This window comes from Chiroxiphia lanceolata, chromosome 2, assembly GCF_009829145.1.
Source record: "Chiroxiphia lanceolata isolate bChiLan1 chromosome 2, bChiLan1.pri, whole genome shotgun sequence".
Classification (NCBI taxonomy): Eukaryota; Metazoa; Chordata; class Aves; order Passeriformes; family Pipridae; genus Chiroxiphia; species Chiroxiphia lanceolata.
In genome coordinates, this window is record NC_045638.1 from 103,206,674 (window position 1) to 103,225,067 (window position 18,394).

At 55.0% G+C, this 18,394-nt stretch overlaps 3 protein-coding genes across 3 annotated transcripts; all 3 read left to right on the plus strand.

The window, feature by feature from the left end:
• Positions 1–6,604, plus strand: SPCS2 (signal peptidase complex subunit 2). Its single transcript, XM_032680387.1, has 5 exons — positions 1–128; positions 3,729–3,812; positions 4,119–4,279; positions 5,268–5,402; positions 5,758–6,604. Exons 1-5 carry the CDS (start codon positions 9–11, stop codon positions 5,942–5,944), a joined length of 687 nt encoding a protein of 228 aa, XP_032536278.1. The 5' UTR covers positions 1–8; the 3' UTR covers positions 5,945–6,604.
• Positions 6,605–7,551: 947 nt separating this feature from the next.
• Positions 7,552–10,570, plus strand: NEU3 (neuraminidase 3). The gene is made up of 4 exons (XM_032680386.1): positions 7,552–7,695; positions 8,554–8,598; positions 8,690–8,929; positions 9,057–10,570. Exons 2-4 carry the CDS (start codon positions 8,572–8,574, stop codon positions 9,999–10,001), a joined length of 1,212 nt encoding a protein of 403 aa, XP_032536277.1. The 5' UTR covers positions 7,552–7,695; positions 8,554–8,571; the 3' UTR covers positions 10,002–10,570.
• Positions 10,571–11,629: 1,059 nt separating this feature from the next.
• P4HA3 (prolyl 4-hydroxylase subunit alpha 3) lies at positions 11,630–17,778 on the plus strand. The gene is made up of 13 exons (XM_032680935.1): positions 11,630–12,051; positions 12,501–12,643; positions 13,146–13,366; positions 13,910–14,059; positions 14,153–14,204; positions 14,381–14,538; positions 14,625–14,801; positions 15,268–15,332; positions 15,494–15,653; positions 16,161–16,223; positions 16,507–16,575; positions 17,274–17,370; positions 17,539–17,778. The coding sequence occupies exons 1-13, from the start codon at positions 11,654–11,656 to the stop codon at positions 17,607–17,609; spliced, it is 1,824 nt and encodes a 607-aa protein (XP_032536826.1). The 5' UTR covers positions 11,630–11,653; the 3' UTR covers positions 17,610–17,778.
• Positions 17,779–18,394: the final 616 nt, after the last annotated feature.

Sequence of the window (18,394 nt, forward strand, 5' to 3'; positions counted from 1 at the left end):
CGCGAGGGATGGGGCGGGACTTCCTTCCGCGCGGCCAATCAGGAGCGCCCAGGTGTCGCGGACGGGACGGGGGCGGAGGCAGTGAGAAGATGGCGGCCAAAAGCGGCCGGAACGGGCTCCTGGACAAGGTACCGCGGGCGGGGCTCCTGGGCCCGCCCCGACCGTCCCCCTGCCCCGGCCGGGCCCCTGGGCATCCCCCCGCCAGCCCTGGGCATCCAGCCTTCATCCCTAGGCATCCTCTCCTTACCCCTGGTGCATCCCTCCCTTCATCCCTCAGCATCCCTCCTTCACCCCTGGGCATCCCTGCCTCATCCCTGGGCATCCATCCTTCATCCCTGGGCATCCCCCCTTATCCTTAGGCATCCATCCTTCACCCCTGGGCATCCCCGCCTCATCCCTGGGCATCCATCCTTCACCCCTGGGCATCCCCGCCTCATTCCTGGGCATCCATCCTTCAGTCCTGGGCATTCCCCCTCCTCATCCCTGAACGTCCTCATCCTTAAGCACCCCCTCCTCATCCTGAGTATCCCTCCCTCACCCCGAGTATCCCCCCTCATCCCTGAGCATCCATCCTTCATTTCTGAGCGTCAACCCCCCTCATTCCTGAGCATCCCACCCTTCCTTCCTTCCTATCTCCCCACCTTGTCCCTGGGCATCCACCCCCTCATCCTGAGCATCTTCATCCTGGGCATTCCCTCATCCTGGGCAGCCCCCCATCCCTGAGCATCCTCATCTTTGAGCATCCCCAGGCCCAGGAGTTGGACTTGGTGATCCTTGTAGGTCTCTTCCAGCTCAGGGTATTCCACGATTGTCTGAGATGTCGAGGGGAGCAGAGCTGACAGTCCCAATCTCATCCCAGTAGTGTAAAGTACCTTGGTTTTGGATTAGCTTTGGTCTCAACTCAGTGTCCAGGTGTTGTGTCCCAGCTTCTGGGGATCTTTGGCAGCCTGGCAGCTGGAATTAAAGACCTAGAGGCTCTTTTTGTGCTTCCCAAGGAGATGGAATTGGTTGTGTCTGTATCTGTGGAGGTATCTCCAGAGGGGTGGACTTGGCAACTTCTACTGAACTCTAAAACACAGGCACTTGCAGTTGGAAACACTGGGATTTTCAGTGATATATTCATCATTCCTAAAGTGTATAGTTTTCCTGCACCTGTTTGAGATGATGTTTTCCTCATATCCCTAAGAATTCCATGGTTTTCCTTTGGCACAGTAGATTTAAGCTGTTAAGTGAGTGTTTTTAGGGCATTGTCTTTGCAAACGTGCTCAGTTCTCCATTTGTGGTTAAACTTCCGGAACTCATGGAAACACCCTGCTCCCAAGGCAGTCCTGTTCTTCCTGCTGTGTTCTGTGGATGCTGAGGGGTAAAAAACAGGAGTCATTGGGAAGGGAAATACACTGAATCCTCTAGGGAGAAACCACTGAGGAGTTTCTACCCCAAGAACACACATGCTTGGGAATGTTCCTCCCTTTCCCTGTGTGCCTTCATTTCCTCTCTCTGCCTGAGGGAACTCTGGTCATTTCTGTGAACTCTTGTATCCATTGGTGAGGAATCACCTGAAGAATTGTGGCCTTAAGTCCATAATCTGTTCCAGTTTTTCCCTAGCAGGGAAATAACTGATGACCAGCGAGGCTTTGAAGCATTAGGACATGTTGCTTGTTTACCTCTCTGTGCTTCCCTGAAAAGTTAAATCAGGGTGAATTTAGGGAGATTTGTGGTTTAACTATTCCATTTTTTTTTCATCTTTCTCATGTCCTTGAAGACTTTGTGCTAACTGGGAAGCTATTCCTGAGCATTCCTTGCTCATCCAGGGCCACCTAAGCGTGCGCAGACACAGAATTCAGGATGGTGTGGCCACAGTCCTCCTCGGGAAACCCCTCGGGATTTCTCCTATTTAAAGCACATTGAATTAATCTAATTAATACTCATTTAACCACAACACCAAGAGCTGTGTTCAGGACTCAGACTACTTCCTGAACACCAGCTGCCTTCTGTGCCCCAGAAGTGCATCATCCACTGAGGCCCTTCCAGCCTCTTGGGTCCCAGTCTGAAAAATTCCTGATTTTAGAAAGGAGGGGTTCGTTTCTTTTCATTCTTGTCGTAGAAAACAAGGATTAGACACAGAAATGCTGTTCCCTGTTAAGAGTTTTTACACTGGTGCTCCTCTTACAGTAGCAACAAACCTGTTTTTACTTCATGACTTGATTATTGATCTTTGTAATTCCGAAAGTGTACTGGAAACTCTGGTGGAATATTTAAAGAGCCAAGCCAGGTACCCAGGCTAAAACTGAATGGAATGTAAAGCAGCACAAGGAATAATCCTTGGGGAAAAAAAGTTAAGTTTGTGTCAAAAGACACCCAAACTTAAAAAAAACCTGTGTTTTGAACTGGTTGGTTTCTTCTTTTCTCCATCAGGCTGGAACCAAAGTCTGAGTTTTAATTTGGAAGCCTTTGGAGCTCCTTTCCAAAGTCCTCACACTGGATAACTGGGAGCAGTGAGGTCAAGTCCGGATGGGTTTCTTGGAAGCATTTTGATTTCTCTGTGGGATAAGGAAAGAGGGGTTGGGTGTTGGTGGTGTTAGTCAAAAGACTTCCAATTCATTGCTTAGGAAAAAAATATTTTTTTTACACCCCCTTGATACTTTAAACTTTGGCAATTCCACTGTTGTAGGTGCTTTTATAAGGAAAAATAAATAATTGAAAGAATTCTTTCCTATTCTTTCATGGCATTTCTAATTACCATGTGTGCTAATTAACCCTACAAGAAAATGCTTCAAAAAAAGAAAACCTAAAATATTTTGTACCTTACACTGAACTCTGTCCCAGTTCTCCATAATTTTTAAATCCTTCTGCTTTTGTGCCTCATAAACGTCATGGATACACACAGGATACACTGTGTGCCTGATAATTCCTACCTGCAGAGAGTGGAGTATAATTGAACTTTTTGGGAAGTAGATGGAGTTTTACATCATATTTTAAAGTGGTTTTATTCCTTCCAGAGAAGGGAAAGGAGCTCTTTGGACTGGGAGTTAATAATCCAACTCAGAAGCTGTAGGAGCAGGAAATAAGATGAGGGAAATTAAGGGTTGCTCTACTGGAAGCTAAATTCCATCTCCAGTCACTCAGCTGAAATAAGGAATGACTTAAAATACACAGGGCTGAAAAAATAATATAATTCAGGGGAAGGTGAACCCTTGGAAAAGCTGAGCTGTTTTATCTGGGAATTGTTATCGGGCAGGGACCTATTTCCAAGGAAGACCTGAATATGGAAGAGCAACAGAAGCTTTTGGTTTCATTCTGGAGGATGGTTTGACCGAAACTTCATTTCTTGTTTGTGCCTTTTAGTTCTTCCCTTGTACACGGGATAGTTGGGGGTTCTTGGAATTTTCCTCCTGTCATCGAAGAGTCCATTTGTAACAGCAGGAATACATTCAAAGGCAGGAATTCAGTCACAATCTGGGGATGGCAGCAAATGTAGAAGCAAATACAGAGTAAACCTGATGTAGAAAGCCCCTTCAAACCTGTGACAAGATGAATGAGCTGGAACCTGCACGGGGAACAGGTTCGGTGGTGCTGAGGGGGCTTTTGGGTCCCAGATTCCCTCTGTCTCCACTGAGGTTTTCCCAAACAGGCAGCTGCTCTCTGTTTTGGCTCCTGTCTTTATGTTCAGGACAGAAACAAGGGCACCACGATGAAATTCTCCTCACTCCCTATGGTTTCCTTTGCAGTGGAAGATCGATGACAAGCCAGTAAAAATTGACAAATGGGACGGTTCGGCTGTGAAAAATTCCCTGGATGACTCTGCCAAAAAGGTACCTTCTGCCACTGCTGATTTTTTCCTTCTTGGAAAACTCTCTTACTTTCTTTTCTACTTTTTTGGGGTTGATTGTGCCCCTATCCCTGCCGGGCCTGTAGCATCTCTTGTGATTCCCATGGATTGTGCTTAATTCCCAGTGTTAATCAGCAAATTATCAGGATGCCTGACATTAATTCTCCATGAACTTTCTGCTCAGTTTACCCGTCTCATGGAGGTTGTTTCGTCTAAACCTTTCCCAGAAACAGTTTGTCAGATTCATGGAAAGCACAAAATAAACTCAGCCACCCATTTTCTCCCACAGGTTCTCCTGGAAAAGTACAAATATGTGGAAAATTTCCGTTTGATTGACGGCCGCCTCCTCATCTGCACAATCTCTTGTCTCTTTGCAATTGTTGCTCTGATTTGGGATTACCTGCACCCTTTTCCTGAATCCAAACCCGTCCTTGCCTTTTGTGTTGTCTCATATCCTTTACAAATGTTGTCTCACGTCTACCAAAAGGGTTTGATTTTCCTCATGAAGAAAACCCTTGTCTCTCCCATTTTCAGGCCTATGGGAATTTTTCGTCCCGAGGTCAGCTGATAATCAGACAGTTTTTCATGTGATGGGAAAATTCCTGCCTGTCTGGGTGTGATGCACCCACATTTGGGTGACCTCAGGGCAAATCATTCTCTTATTCCATCCATAGTGAGGTTACAAACATGTCTTTTCTTCCCTAATACCACAAGTCAGATACTGAGAGGGAAAAGTGGAACAGAGGGAATTCTTGTGGCACCTCTTCAGAGGGATCTGGACAGGCTGAATCCATGGGCTGAGGGTACTCTGGGAGGTTCAACAAGGTGAAGGGTTAGTGGTGGCCTTGGCAGGGTTGGGGGAACAGTTGGACTTAAGTAGTCTTAGAGGCCTTTTCCAACCTAAACAGTTCCATTATTCTAAGGCATTTCGTTGTTCCAGGCTGTTCTGGTTGGCTTTCAGCACAAACACTGGGTCTTGCAGCACTTGAAATTATTTAATTCCAAAAATGAGAAAGATTAATTGCTTGGTCTGTGCTTAGGAGGAACTCACAGTGATTCTTTCTGTGGCTCATTCAGTCTCAGGTTTTCCCACTATCTCCCAGCAAATGTTAGAGAATCTCAGACTGGTTTGGGTTGAAAGGGACCTTAAAGACCATCCAACTCCAACCCCTGCCATGGGCTGGGACATTTTTGTCTAGAGCAGGTTGTTCCAAGCCCTGTCCAACCTGACCTTGGACGCTTCCAAGGAGTTAAAAATAAATTAATTTTGTTATTATTAAAGTTAAGAATTTATTATTAATTTCTCATGCTAATGAGGCATCAGCCAAGCATGAGAATGGAGTGTCACAAGAGGTGGTTAAACAACCTGTCTGAGGGGATCCGAGTGACTTCTCTGCCTGTCCTTGCAACTCCCTGATTTCCTTAACTTTCTCTGCACATATTTTGTGATGATGGGAATCCTGACCATCTACACCTCATACAAGGAGAAGAGTATTTTCCTCGTGGCTCACAGGAAAGACCCGGCGGGGATGGACCCCGACGATGTTTGGCAACTCTCCTCCAGCCTCAAACGGTATCCTTTGTTCCAACATCCCAGGCTTAGCCAGAAGGCACCATTTCCATCCCTATCACTCCAGAGCACCACCCTAAATACTCCCTTTCATTTTCAAACCTACAAATCTCTATCAAAAATCCATGTCCTGGTCTAGAAACGGTGCCGAGTGCTTTTCTGCTGCAAATGGGTTTTGCTTCTCTTTAATCCCCGTGATTTAATCACAGAACATAAAATTGTGTTAATTGTAGCTGTGGGTGCCCAGGTGGGGACTCCAGTCTGGGAGGATTTTCCCCTTAAATAAGAGGAGGATTTCTTTCTCCTCAGCTGATTCCAGCTGGGATCCTGCTCTGAGACCTCTCTGCTCTCCCTGCAGGTTTGATGACAAGTACACCCTGAAGCTGACGTTCATCAGCGGGAAAACCAAGCAGCAGAGGGAAGCCGAGTTCACCAAATCCATCGCAAAGTTCTTCGATAACAACGGGACATTAGTCATGGAAGCCTACGAGCCAGAGGTGTCCAAGCTCCACGATAGTCTGGCCCTGGAGAGGAAAACCAAATGATGTCAGACACCGCTCACCTCCCCGGGAACGTGCTGAGTTAACACCAATAAAGTCAAATGGCAAAGAAAGCGAATCATGGCCTCTGTTTTTGTCCTGAAATCCTATTCCATTTTTGGATTTTTAATCTTGGATCCAAGATTTCTTGAAGCTCGTGGCTAAGCTTGGGCTGTGTGCCTGCAGGGCAGACCCTGAAGTTGGATTTTGGGGACCCCTGTGAGGGGAGACACGTCACTGATGCCGCCCCAGCTTCCTCCGCTGTACCTGGCAGTGCTTTATCACATGGCTCCATGGCCGAGGGGCATTTTACTAATCCCACCTTTCCCTTCTGTGTTAGGAATTCAGGACAAAACTCTTCTGTGAAACAACCGTCCCCTGGCAAACAAGTTTTCTTTATTTTTGTATTTATCTAAGTGGGGATAGAGGATTGTTTTATATAAAAACCTTTTATGTGTTGGGGGAGGGAGGGAATAAAATATGCTACTTCTGTGTGTTTGGCCACAAAGCTTTTCAAAAAGGTGTAAAAGAGGTTTTCCAAGCTGTGTCTGTCCGTCTGTCCCGCTGTTTCCTTGTGGCATCTCCTGTCCTGCGTGTCCCTTCTATAAGCTGGCATTTTTTAAAAGATTTTTTGGGTTTTTTTTTTCAATAAAAGGGAAGAACAGACATCAAATGTGTCCTGGAGCATCTCTGGGGTGTTTCAGGGGAGGTGGAGGCCAGAGAGGGAATCCCAGTTCACAGAATCATTCCCTCCTGGATTACGAGGGCTTCACTCAGCTCCCCATCACTGACTTCAGCTCTGGGAGCTGCATATCCTGAAATTTTAGTATTAAAGACTGAGGCAAAGAAGGCATTAAGTCCCTCAGCCTTTTCCTCATTCCCTGACACAGCTGCCCTCCACATCCAGCTCAGTATGGAGACTCTCCTTGGCCATCCTTTTGCTGCCTATTTATTTATTTATAGAAACTTTTTTTGTTGTCTTTCACCTCAGTGGCCAAATTAAGTTCCAGTTTGGGTTTGGCCCTTATCACTTTCTCCCTACATCACCTCATACTATCCTTGTGGTCCCCTCCAGGTTTCCTGCCCTCCTTCCACTCTTTTTCCCCCCGAGTTCCAGCGTAAGTTCCCTGGACAACCAGCGGCAGGTAAGAGAGGGCGGTAAAGACCAGGGAGTTTCCTACTAGTGTCCCTTACCCGGGCCCCAGGGAGGCAGCAGAATTCCTTGTGGGGTGGTGGGTCCAGTCGGCTTATCAGGCCCTCCCATTTCCCTCGGGAGTGGACGATTCCCCTTTTTATCCCTTACAGAGCTCGGTGGGGTTGGCTGACTCACCCCAGGGAACCCCCCGATGGTCCTTCATCGCTTTCCTGGCCCTCACTCTCCACACCTCTTCCACAGGGACACTTGGGACGGTGAGGTCGGCCGGCAGGGGCACCCCAAACCTCCATCCCGCTCTGGGGTCCCCTCCTGCCTGTTGGGAGGAGAGTCTCCTCGGGAGCAGCGCCAGCAGTCAATATCCTCCTGAAATTCCACCTTTCCCCCTCCTCTGCAGGCGGCTGAGCACATCACCTGCTCACACCTGCACAGGTATTGGCCCTCTGGCACCAGGACCAGGCTCTGGTATCCCGACACTTGGATCCCCGCCCATTTCCTTGGCCTCTCCGACCGCCTGATCCGGTTCCCCCCCGCTCCGGGAGCTGCAGGAAGAGGCGGAGCGGGGCGGCCCCGGCGCGGCGGAGACGGTGGTTGGAGGAGCGGGGTCTGCGGAGGGATGCGGGAATGTGGGAATGCGGCGTGTCGGGGCACGGAGGGGATGGGGGAGTCGTGGGGAGTCAGTACATGCGGGGTGTAGGGGAGTCAGGGGTTTGGGGGGCAGGGGGTGTACGGCGGGTCCGGGATGAGGGGGAGTATGGGGGGATCGGTGTATATGGAGTGCAGGGAGGACAGGTGTTTGGATGTGCAGGGGGCTGGACAGGGGGGTCTGGGAAAGGCAGTGGGCAGGACTGGTGCATGCAGGGTGTAGGGGAGTCAGGGATGGCAGGGTCGTTGCATGTGAGATGTAGGGGAATCAGGGTTTGAGGGTGCGGGGTGGGTGTATAGGGGAGTCGGGCCATGGGAGTTCAAGGGGGAGGGCCTGGGTATTGGAGGTGGATGAGGGGTGCATCGGTGCATGAGGGGTGGAGGGGGGATCAGGACATGTGGGGTGCAGGGGGATGCACAGCGGGGGTGTCTGTCACTGGGGGGTCAGTGCTTTCTGGGGTGTGGGGGATTTGTGCTGTGGGGTGTATGGGGAGTTGCAGGGACATGGGGGGTGCAGGGTGAGATCCAGGTGGGAGGGGGTGCATGGGGGGATTGGGGCAGGGGAATGCATGGGCATGGGGGCTCTGACCTGGGGACACTGGGGGAGCTGAAGGAGTTGGAGGCTTGGGAGTACTGGGGGGGCGCAGGGGGTACAGACCCCTTGGAAATGGTGTGGGGGTGGGCTTGGGGGCAAAATAGTTCCCCTGTGCAGCACTGGGGAACAGAGGGACACGGAGACACCACAGACAGGCAGGAGAGTGGGGTGTGACCCCTCCAAGGGGCTCCGCTCTCAGCCCCCCTCTCCTACACCTCTCAGGCCCCAGCAGGAGCCACTATGTTCCAGGCCACCACCTGCCTCAAGGTGAGTGCTCATCCCTACCCCTCCATACAGGGGGACATGAGGGCTTTTCCCGGCGTTTAACTGTTTACACCTGGCATTCCCACCCTTCCAGCACCAGGGGGATGGCAGGGAGAGCCCCCCACTGCCACCACCATCGGAATCCCTACTTGTCTCCCCTCTGGAGACGCTGTTCCGACAGGGAAGTGGGGTCACCTACCGCATCCCAGCTCTGCTCTACATTCCCCCGGATGAATCCTTCCTGGCCTTTGCCGAGAAACGCTCCTCAGCCCGGGACGAGGACGCCAAGTACCTGGTGCTGCGTCGGGGCTGCCAGCACGGCTCCTCGGTCAAGGTAAAATCCACCCAGTGCTGCAGGAACAACCTGGGTCCACATCCCTGGGAGTGACGGCGGGTGGTTCCAGGGTGCAGCGACACTGGCACACCCCACGGTTGAGCCCTGTTTCCCTCCTTGCCGGCAGTGGGGTCCGGTGGAGGAGCTGTCGGCGCTGGCACTGCCCGGCCGCCGCACCATGAACCCGTGTCCACTCTTCGATGCCAGGAGCGGCACCATCTTCCTCTTCTGCATCTGCGTGGAGCAGGGGAAGACGGAGCAGCACCAGATCTGGAGGGGGTGCAGCGCCGCGCGCCTCTGCTTCGCCACGAGTGCCGATGGCGGCCGCAGCTGGGCCCCGCTGCGGGACGTGACGGACGAGGCCGTTGGCGCCGACCTGTCCCGCTGGGCCACCTTTGCTGTGGGGCCAGGCCACGGCATACAGCTGGATTCGGGGCGGCTCGTGGTGCCGGCGTACACCTACTACATGCACGGGCACCTCTGCGGGGCCGCGCGGCTGCCCTGCTCCACCCGCCAACACTCTCTCGTCTTCTACAGCGATGACGGCGGGCGCCGCTGGCACAAGGGCGCCCTGCTCGCTGGCGAGCGCACGGGCGAGTGCCAGGTAGCCGAAATCCGCGGCCCCCACCCGCCCCTGCTGTACTGCAGCGCCCGCGCGCCGCGCGGCTGCCGGGCCGTGGCACTCAGCACCGACCGCGGGCTGCGCTTCCAGCGCCCGACACGGTGCCCGGCGCTGGCCGAGCCACCGCACGGCTGCCAGGGCAGCGTAGTGAGCTTTACCGCGCCTGCCGGCACCGCCGGGGCGCCCACGTGGCTGCTCTACTCCCACCCCACCAGCCGGCGCCACCGGCGGGATTTGGGTGTCTATGTGAACCCGTCGCCGCTGGATGGGGCGGGCTGGCGGCGCCCGTGGGTGCTGCACGCGGGGCCTGCCGGGTATTCCGACCTGGCCGTGTGTCCCGGCAGGATTTTCGGCTGCTTGTTCGAGTGCGGCACTGCCAGTGCCTGTGAGGAAATCGTCTTCTGCCTCTTCACCCTGGACTCCTCTGACCAGAACCTCAAGGCTTCCTGAAACAGGCCTGTTTTACTCAAGGGGGTCACTCCTGACTGCTGGCATCCTGGTCCAGACCTCACCAGCATGTTTTGGATGCTCCAGAGGCTCAGCATCATGTAGCTTTTGTTTAATTTTATATTTAATTATTGCTTTTTAATCACCCAGTCAGGTGGTGGTGGTGGACGATCTGCTGCAGGTTGGCCAAGGGGTGCTGGCACAGCACCCAAAATGCTGCTGCTGCTCCAAAAATCAGCGTTTTTCACCTGCTAGCAGCAAAAAAGTGCCACTGAGAGCAGCTGGTTCCCTGAGGAAGAAGTCCCCTAAGGTCTTCGTTTAAGTTAAAAATGTTTCCAGTTCCTGTGTCCCCCTCATGTGGCAGAGAGAATTCCTATTTTTTTAATCCTGTTTTCTTCCACTTGCCTGCTTTGGGCCTGTATTCTCATAGGAAAAAGAACTCCAGTCTTGTGGGGATTTTTTTATTCTGCTCCATAGGAATAGGTTGTGGCATCCTGACGGTGACAGCAACGTCACAGTCCCCTGGTACTTGCAAATAAAGTCCTCCCAAAGCAGGTGAAATGCAACCAATATTGGGGAAGAAAACTGGGAAAAGTCCTGCACCCATCGTGTCTTTGCACCCGTCCCCCCATGGTGGAGAACAGGGCTGGCCCCTCATAGCCCCTCAGCACAGGCACCCTGGGAAACCCACATTTCCCATCTTCTCTTGGCCCTGCTTTTGGGAATTCAGCCAGTTCTGGCCCATTTTCCCTGGGAGGCTCTGGGGTTCCAGGGGCTGGGGGTATTTTGGGGTGCCATTATGGTGCTGTCCCCACAGACGGGGCACCTGAGCACCTGCTCCAACAGGGTTTTCTCCTAAAAGGGTTTTTCCATGGTGGAGTGTCCACATATTGATTGGGAATGCAGTGGGATGTTCCCAACCTGCCACCCTCACCCCACTGCATCAGGATGAATAGGGACAGGACAGAATGGGATGGGGACAAGACGGGATTATGACAGGACAGAGTGGGGTCAGGTAGCAGAGGACACATAGGAAGGGGACAGGAATGGGATGGGGACAGAATGGGGTGGGGAGGGATAGGAGTGGGCCAGTCCAGTTGAGGACAGGGCAGAGTGGGGACAGGGAAGATGGGGATAGGATGGGATGGGAACAGAGGACAGCAACAGACAGGATGAGTCCAGAACAGTTTGGGGACAGACAAAAGGCGGGGGACAGGAAGGATGAGTGCAAGGCAGGGGTAGGCAGGATGGGGGCAAGATGGAGTAGGGACAGGGACAGGCAGGATAAGGGCAGACAGTGGAACAGAATGAGATGGGGACAGGGGACAAAATGGGGACAGACAGGAGCAGGACAGGCAGGATGAAGCTGAGGACAGGGCAGGATGGGACCAGCAGGGAATAGGGACAGGCAGGATTAGGCTGGGGCAGGACAGAGACAAGAGAGGGACAAGTAGGATAGGGACAGAGACGGGCAGGATGGGAGCGGGATGGGATGGGGACAAGGACAGGCAGGAGGGGGACCAGCACCACCCCGCCCCTCCCCAGCCAGCGTGGCGGATCCGAGAAACCCCCACCCCTCTACCCCCCTTTTCCCCCATAAAGGCGGGGCCTCTCCGCCCCTTCCCCCCCTTTCCCCCGGCGGCGGCGGCGGCCGGATGCGGGCGCGGGAGCTGGGGGCACTGGTGACACTGGGAGTGCTGGGGGCGCTGCTGGGACGGGGAGCGCTGGGAATACCGGAGGTACTGGGAGCGCTGGGTGTACTGGGGGTTCTTTGGGTGCTGTTGGCACTGGAGGTACCTGGAGCACTGAGGGCACTGCTGGGGTTGGGGGCGCTGGGGGTGCTGGAGGTACTGGGGACACTTGGAGAACTGGGGGTGCTTGGAGCACTGGGGGTACTGGGGGCGCTGCTGGCGCTGCTGCCGCCCCCCGCCCCGGCCGAAACCTTCTCGGCGATGCTGAGCGTGCGAGGAGCGCTGGGCGCCGAGCGCCGCCTGCTCCGCCGGCTCCGGTCCTACCTGCGGGAGGAGAACGCCCGCCTCCGCCGCCTCCGCAGGTACTGGAGACCCCCCACCCCGCCGCGGTCACGCGTGGGGGCACCCGCAGCATCCCCTCCCATCCTGCCCACCCAGCCCCAAGGGTGGGTGATACCCTGGCAATGAGGGGGGTTAATCCACCTACACCTTCCCGCAGCACCCGATTTTTGGGTGTGCCCCTAATTAAGAGGGTGGGGAGCTCAGACCGGACACTGCCTGTGGGCTCCCAAGCTGTGCCACTGGACTGGGACATGGCCTCCCCACCCCTGGGGACGTGACTCACAGCATCCTCAAGGCACTGTCCATCCCACACACCCAGCAGGGATGGGGGCGGACAATCCCTCAGCTCTGGCTTGGCCCAAAAGTGGACGCTGAGGCAAAGCTGCCCAAGGATGGGGGGACTCAGCCCCCACCCCGGGGGTGTCACCACTGAGGAGCATCAAGGTGTCACCCAGTGGGTGCCTTGTAGGTTCTATGAGAAGGTCCAGGTGCTGCACCAGGACCCCGAGGCCTCGGTGGACAATCCCTTGCTGGCCTTCAGCCTCATCAAGCGCCTCCACTCTGACTGGCTCAACATCATCTACAGCGACGAGGCCACTGGGAATGCCCAGGGTATGGCCACATGTCCCCTCTGTCACCTGGCAGAGCCAGATAGTGGTGGGGAAAGGAAGGAGGAGCAGGGGAATGAATGGATGGAGAAGAGGTGAACGGGTGGAGGAGCGGAATGTGGAAGAGCAGGAGAATGAAAGGAGAAGAAGGGTCAATACGTGGAGGAACAGGAGAATGGAGCCAGGGAGTGGATGGAGAAGCAGGAAAATGGGTGGAGGAGCAGAATGGATGGAGAACCCAGGGAATGGATGAGGGAAAGGAACATGTGGAGGAGCAAGGGAATGGGTGGAGGAGCAAGGGAATGGATGGAGGAGGAGAGCAGGTGGAGAAGCAGAAGAATGGATGGAGGAGCCGGGAATGGATGAAGGGATGGAACATGTGAAGGACCACAATAAATGGATAAGAAGGGGAATGGATGGATATGGGGTCCCTAGGGATTGAGAAGGCGATTACTCTCCAAAACCTCATTAATTATCCCCCCCGGCACCTCATTCCCACCCTGCAGCACTCCATGCCGGTCTCAGGGAGGTGGAGCAGGAGCTGCCTGGAGCCGAGGACCTGGACGGGGCAGCCCGGGCACTGATGCGGCTGCAGGACGTCTACGCCCTCAGTGTCAAGGGCTTGGCCAACGGTGTCTTCCAGCGATCTGGCACCGACCACCCGCCCCTCTACAGCCCAGGCCGGCGCGTCTCCCTCTCCGCTGATGACTGCTTCCATGTGGGAAAGGTGAGTGCAAGCCCCATCAGCCCCCACAAAGCTTTTCCAGCCCAGGACATTGCTTCCATAGGGATGGACATGGCGTTTTTTCGCATGGGATGAGATGGAGGTGCAGGTGCAGATGGGGATGGAGATTGAGATGGAAAGGGAGATGGAGATAACCAGGATGGGTGGAGATGGGACAGGAAAGGAAGGGATGATATGGGAGGGAATGGGGATGGAGATGGGAATAGGAAAGCGACAGGATGTAATGGGACAGAATGGGTGGGTGCAATGGGATGGGATAGAATGGCATGAGGATGGGATAGAAAGGGATGGGACAGGATAAGGCAGGGTAGGGACATGGTGGAAGGAGATAGGGTTGAGATTGGGATGAGGATGGTGATGGGGATAGGATGGGATAAGAAGGAGATGGGATGGGTCAGGATGGGATGAGGGTGGGGATGTGGTAGGATGGTAGAGAAGGGGACGGGATGGGAGGGGATGGGAAGGGGATGGGATGCAGGGCAGGATGGCCCAGCTGGCAGGTCCAGGTGATGTGTTGCCTCACAGGTAGCCTATGACACAGGTGACTATTACCACTCCATCACGTGGCTGGAGGAGGCTGTCAGCCTCTTCCGCCTCTCCTATGGCAGCTGGAACCCGGAGGACCGGAGCAGCCTGGAGGATGCTCTGGACCATCTCGCCTTCTCCTACTTCATGGTACAGCCACGAGCCCCCTCCCCATCTCCACAGTGTCCATAGAGCCAAACCACAGACAGGGGATGCTGATGGCCTCTCCACTCCCCCATCCAGGCTGGAAACATCTCCCATGCCTTGAGCCTCTCCAAGGAGTTTCTCCACTACGGTATGTGGGACAACCTTGGCTGCAGAAGGATGACGGGAGAGGTTTTGGGATGTCCCCATCAGCTCTGTGTGGCAACAGCCTCCTTCACCCCATTTCTCACCCCTACGTGGGGCAATTCCCCAGGGAAGGGGGGTGATGGGGACATGGTATTTTGGGTGACACCACCTCTCCGGCAGATCCCAGTAACCAAAGGGTGACAAAGAACGTGGCCAAGTATGAGAAGCTGCTGGAGATGGGGACGGGGGTGAGCGCCAGACCCCTGAGACGCCCCAACAGCACCCGCCTGCAGAGCCGGGACGCCTACGAGGAGCTGTGCCAGCGCCCCAGGGGGCAGGTGGGGATAGCAGGGGGTGCCATGGTCACCCCCCAACCACTGTGTCCCCCACCCCTTATGCCCTCCTTCGTCCTCTTTCTTCCCAGCCGGCCCCAGAGCGGCTCCTGCACCTTGGCTGCTCCTATGAGACCAACAGCAGTCCCTACCTCCTCCTCCAGCCTGCCAAGAAGGAGATGGTCCGCATCCGACCCTATGTGGCACTGTACCATGATTTCATCAGTGATGCTGAGGCTGAGACCATCAAGGGGTTGGCAGGGCCCTGGGTGAGCTGTCCCTATCCCCAGGGATGTCTCTTCCCTGGAGGAGGGTGTCCCGAGAGCTGAATGCAGAGATAGGAGGGGTTTTAAGGCAAAGCTCAGTCAAAGCCTTCTCCTGCAAGTCCAGCCTGGACAGGGCTTGGGCAACGTGGTCTCGTGGAAGGTGTCCCTGCCCATGGAGGGGGGGTGGAACTGGATGATCTTTAAGGTCCCTTCCAACCCAAACCAGTCTGTGATTCTATGAGACCCTTGGGTTGATAAGCCCTACAAAAGATTTTTTGGGAGAAACCAAGTTCACACATGCACCTAAACCACTTCCCTTGGTGACACCCAACTGTGTTGAATCTGTAGGACACCGTGGGGTGGGGATGTTTGGCAGCCAGCTGGTAGGCACCAGCCTCGATCCTGACTGGGGTCTCTGCTTGGTGTGAGGGTCGCCATGTGCAGCAACCCTCCACCATTTGTCCTCCAGCTGCAGAGATCCGTGGTCGCCTCTGGGGAGAAGCAGCAGAAAGCCGAGTACCGGATAAGCCAGAGGTGGGAGCCACCCCCCGCCTTGTCCTCCAGCCAGTGGGACCACCGTGGCCACCACCAAGGTGGCAGTGAAGCCACGCTGGGCAGGCCTGGTGCCTCCAGCAGTGCTACAAGGGTTAAGCCCAGCCTGAATTCAGGGGGCTGAAGGTGGGGTGGTCCCGCAGTGCGTGGCTGAAGGACACAGCTGACCCTGTGGTGAGGGCCTTGGATCGGCGCATCGCTGCCATCACCGGCCTGGACCTGCGGCCACCCTACGCCGAGTACCTGCAAGTGGTCAACTATGGGCTGGGAGGCCACTATGAGCCACACTTCGACCATGCCACGGTCAGGGAGCTGCCTGGGTGAACCGCGGGTGGGCTGTGGGGTGATGTTCCTGTGGTGCTCTTGGGGTGCTCTTTGGAGTGCTGCTGGGGTGGCCTCTGGGATGTTCCTGGAGGTGGTCCATAGGGTGGGCTCTGGAGTGGTCCCTCATGTTCCCGGAGATGGACCCTGAGGGTGGTCTTTGGGGTGATTCCTCAGATGTTCCTGAAGGTGGACCATGGGGTGGTTCCTGGAGGTGAACCCTGGGGTGGTCCTTCAGATGCTCCTGGAGATGGACCCTGGCAGGGTGGGTGGTCCCAGGATGATGATCCCTGGGTGGGTGCCTGGGAAGGCAGGGGAGGGAGGAAGGAGGTGAGGGAAGAGGGAAGGAAGGAGGGAGAGAAAAGAAGGGAGAGGGAGGGATTTCCCAGGGAGGGGGAGCTGCTTGGAACTTTTGGGGCATGAGGTGCTTCTGGGCTGAGCTGCATCAGCACTGGACTGACCGTTCCCACCTCCTCACTCTTGGAGCAGTCCAGGAAGAGCCCCCTTTACAGAATGAAGTCGGGCAACAGGATCGCCACAGTCATGATCTATGTGAGTCCTCCCTCATTCCCACACCTGGAGACATGGCCCTGATGCAGTCTCAGTAGGGTTTTCAGAGTGAACGGGGCACGAGATGGGCAAGGGCAGCCCTCAGATGCTGCAGTGGGGTGTTAAACGCCAATGCTTGGGCACTATTTTGGAGCTCGTGCTGCGGCAAAGCAAGGGAAATGCAGTTGTGGGCTGAGGGAGGAGTTGTGCCTCGCCTTCCTTGTACAGAGCAGCTAGATCTTGGGAAGAGGGACAACCATGGCTCCTGTTTTTGCTCCTTTTCCAGCTGAGTGCAGTGGAGGCTGGGGGCTCCACCGCCTTCATCTATGCCAACTTCAGCGTGCCTGTGGTCAAGGTGAGGGGGACCCACTGAACCCCCAGGAGGAGGGAAGGGGGGATGCTGCTTCCTGGATGTCAGCTCTTACAGGGAATTGTGCTCAAGCCTGCTCTGATGCCAAACCCCAATCCCCGGGGCTCCCAGCCCTGTTTTGGGGTGACAGACCTCAACCCCAGATCTCCCATCTGTGTTTTAGGATGCCAAAATCCATTCTCTGGGATCCTAGCTCTGTTTTGGGGTGCCAAACACTAACCCTGGAACTCCCAGCACTGGGATGTTTTGGGATGTCAAAATCCATTTTCAGAGATGCCAGCAATGTTTTGGGGTGCCAAACCCCAACCCCAGGGATCCCAGCCCTGTTTTGGGGTGCCAAAATCCAGCCCTGGGGCTCCTGGCTCTCTTTGTGGGCAGTCAAACCCTGATCCCACAGCTCCCAGCTTTGTCTTGGGGTGACAAACCTCAATCCCAAGGCTCCCTGATCTATCTTGGGGCACCAAACCCCAATCTCAGTGATCCCAGCCCTGTTTTGAGGTGTCAATACTCAGCCCTGGGCTCTGGCTCTTTTTGAGGGGTGTCAAATCCTGCAGTTCCCAGCTCTGCTTTGGGGTGCCAAATCCTAACCCTGGAGCTCTCACCTGTGTTTTGGGATGCCAAAATCCAGTCTCAGGGATCCCAGCTCTGCTTTAGGGTGCCAAAATCCAGTCTCTGCTCCTCAGAATGCCGCTCTTTTCTGGTGGAACCTGCGGAAGAACGGGAATGGTGATGGTGACACTCTCCACGCCGGCTGCCCTGTCCTGGCTGGGGACAAGTGGGGTGAGAGACACTGCTGGGTGTCACCCTGGGGTGACACAGGGCTGGATGGGCAGGGAACACACAAAAATCCTGGATAACGGGGAAAAAGATCTCCAATATCAGCACAGAGTTGGAGAAGGGTGCGGAGGGACAGGGACAGACCAGGATCTGTGTCCTTGACCCTTCCAGTGGCGAATAAGTGGATCCATGAGCACGGGCAGGAGTTTCGGCGGCCATGTGGTGCTGACCCAGGGGACTGAGCCATCGTGGGATCGTGGATGTGGCAAAACCATCCCAGCACAGCATGTTGCCAAGGCTGGAGTGAGAGGGAGGGAGGGAAGGGGGTGGAAGTATAGTGGGAGGTAATCTGAGGGGCTGTCACTTGCTCAGCCACAACCAAATCGTGTGGAAATAAAGTCAAAGGGCACTAAAATGGAGTCTCTTTGGGGGTGACAACCTAATCTTGGGGCTCCCAGAGCTGTTTTGGAATGTCAAAATCCAGTCTCAGGGATCCCAGCTCTGTTTCGGGATGACAAACCCTAACCCTGGGGCTCCCATCTGTGTTTTGGGATGCCAGAATCAAGTCTCAGGGATCTCAGCTCTGTTTTGGGGTGCCAAAACCTCAATCCCCGTGTTCCCATCCATGTTTTAGGATGCCAAAATTCAGTCTCAGGGAGATGGCAGCTCCTTCCACCCCTCCTGGCCCCCCGCCTGCCCGCAGACACATTCCCTTTCTCCAGCGCGACCACAGCTCCTCAGTGACTGGAAGGCCAAAAGGAGGCAGCCGGGATCTCCAGCAGCGCCTGGAGATCGGGTAGGAGCCCCCAGCTGATCCCCCTAAGGCACTTCCCAGGGGAAACAACCCGGATGAAGTGAGGGTTGAGGTGGAGGACACCATTGACACAGAAACTCTGTGTCCATCCAGCCTCATCTAGGAACATTGGATGAGATTCAATTCCTCTGGGATCCCCCCCGGCTCCCCACGGGGGTCGAGGCAACCACGTCACCTCTCAGGCTCTTTCCTAGCTGGAAGAAAAAAGGACAA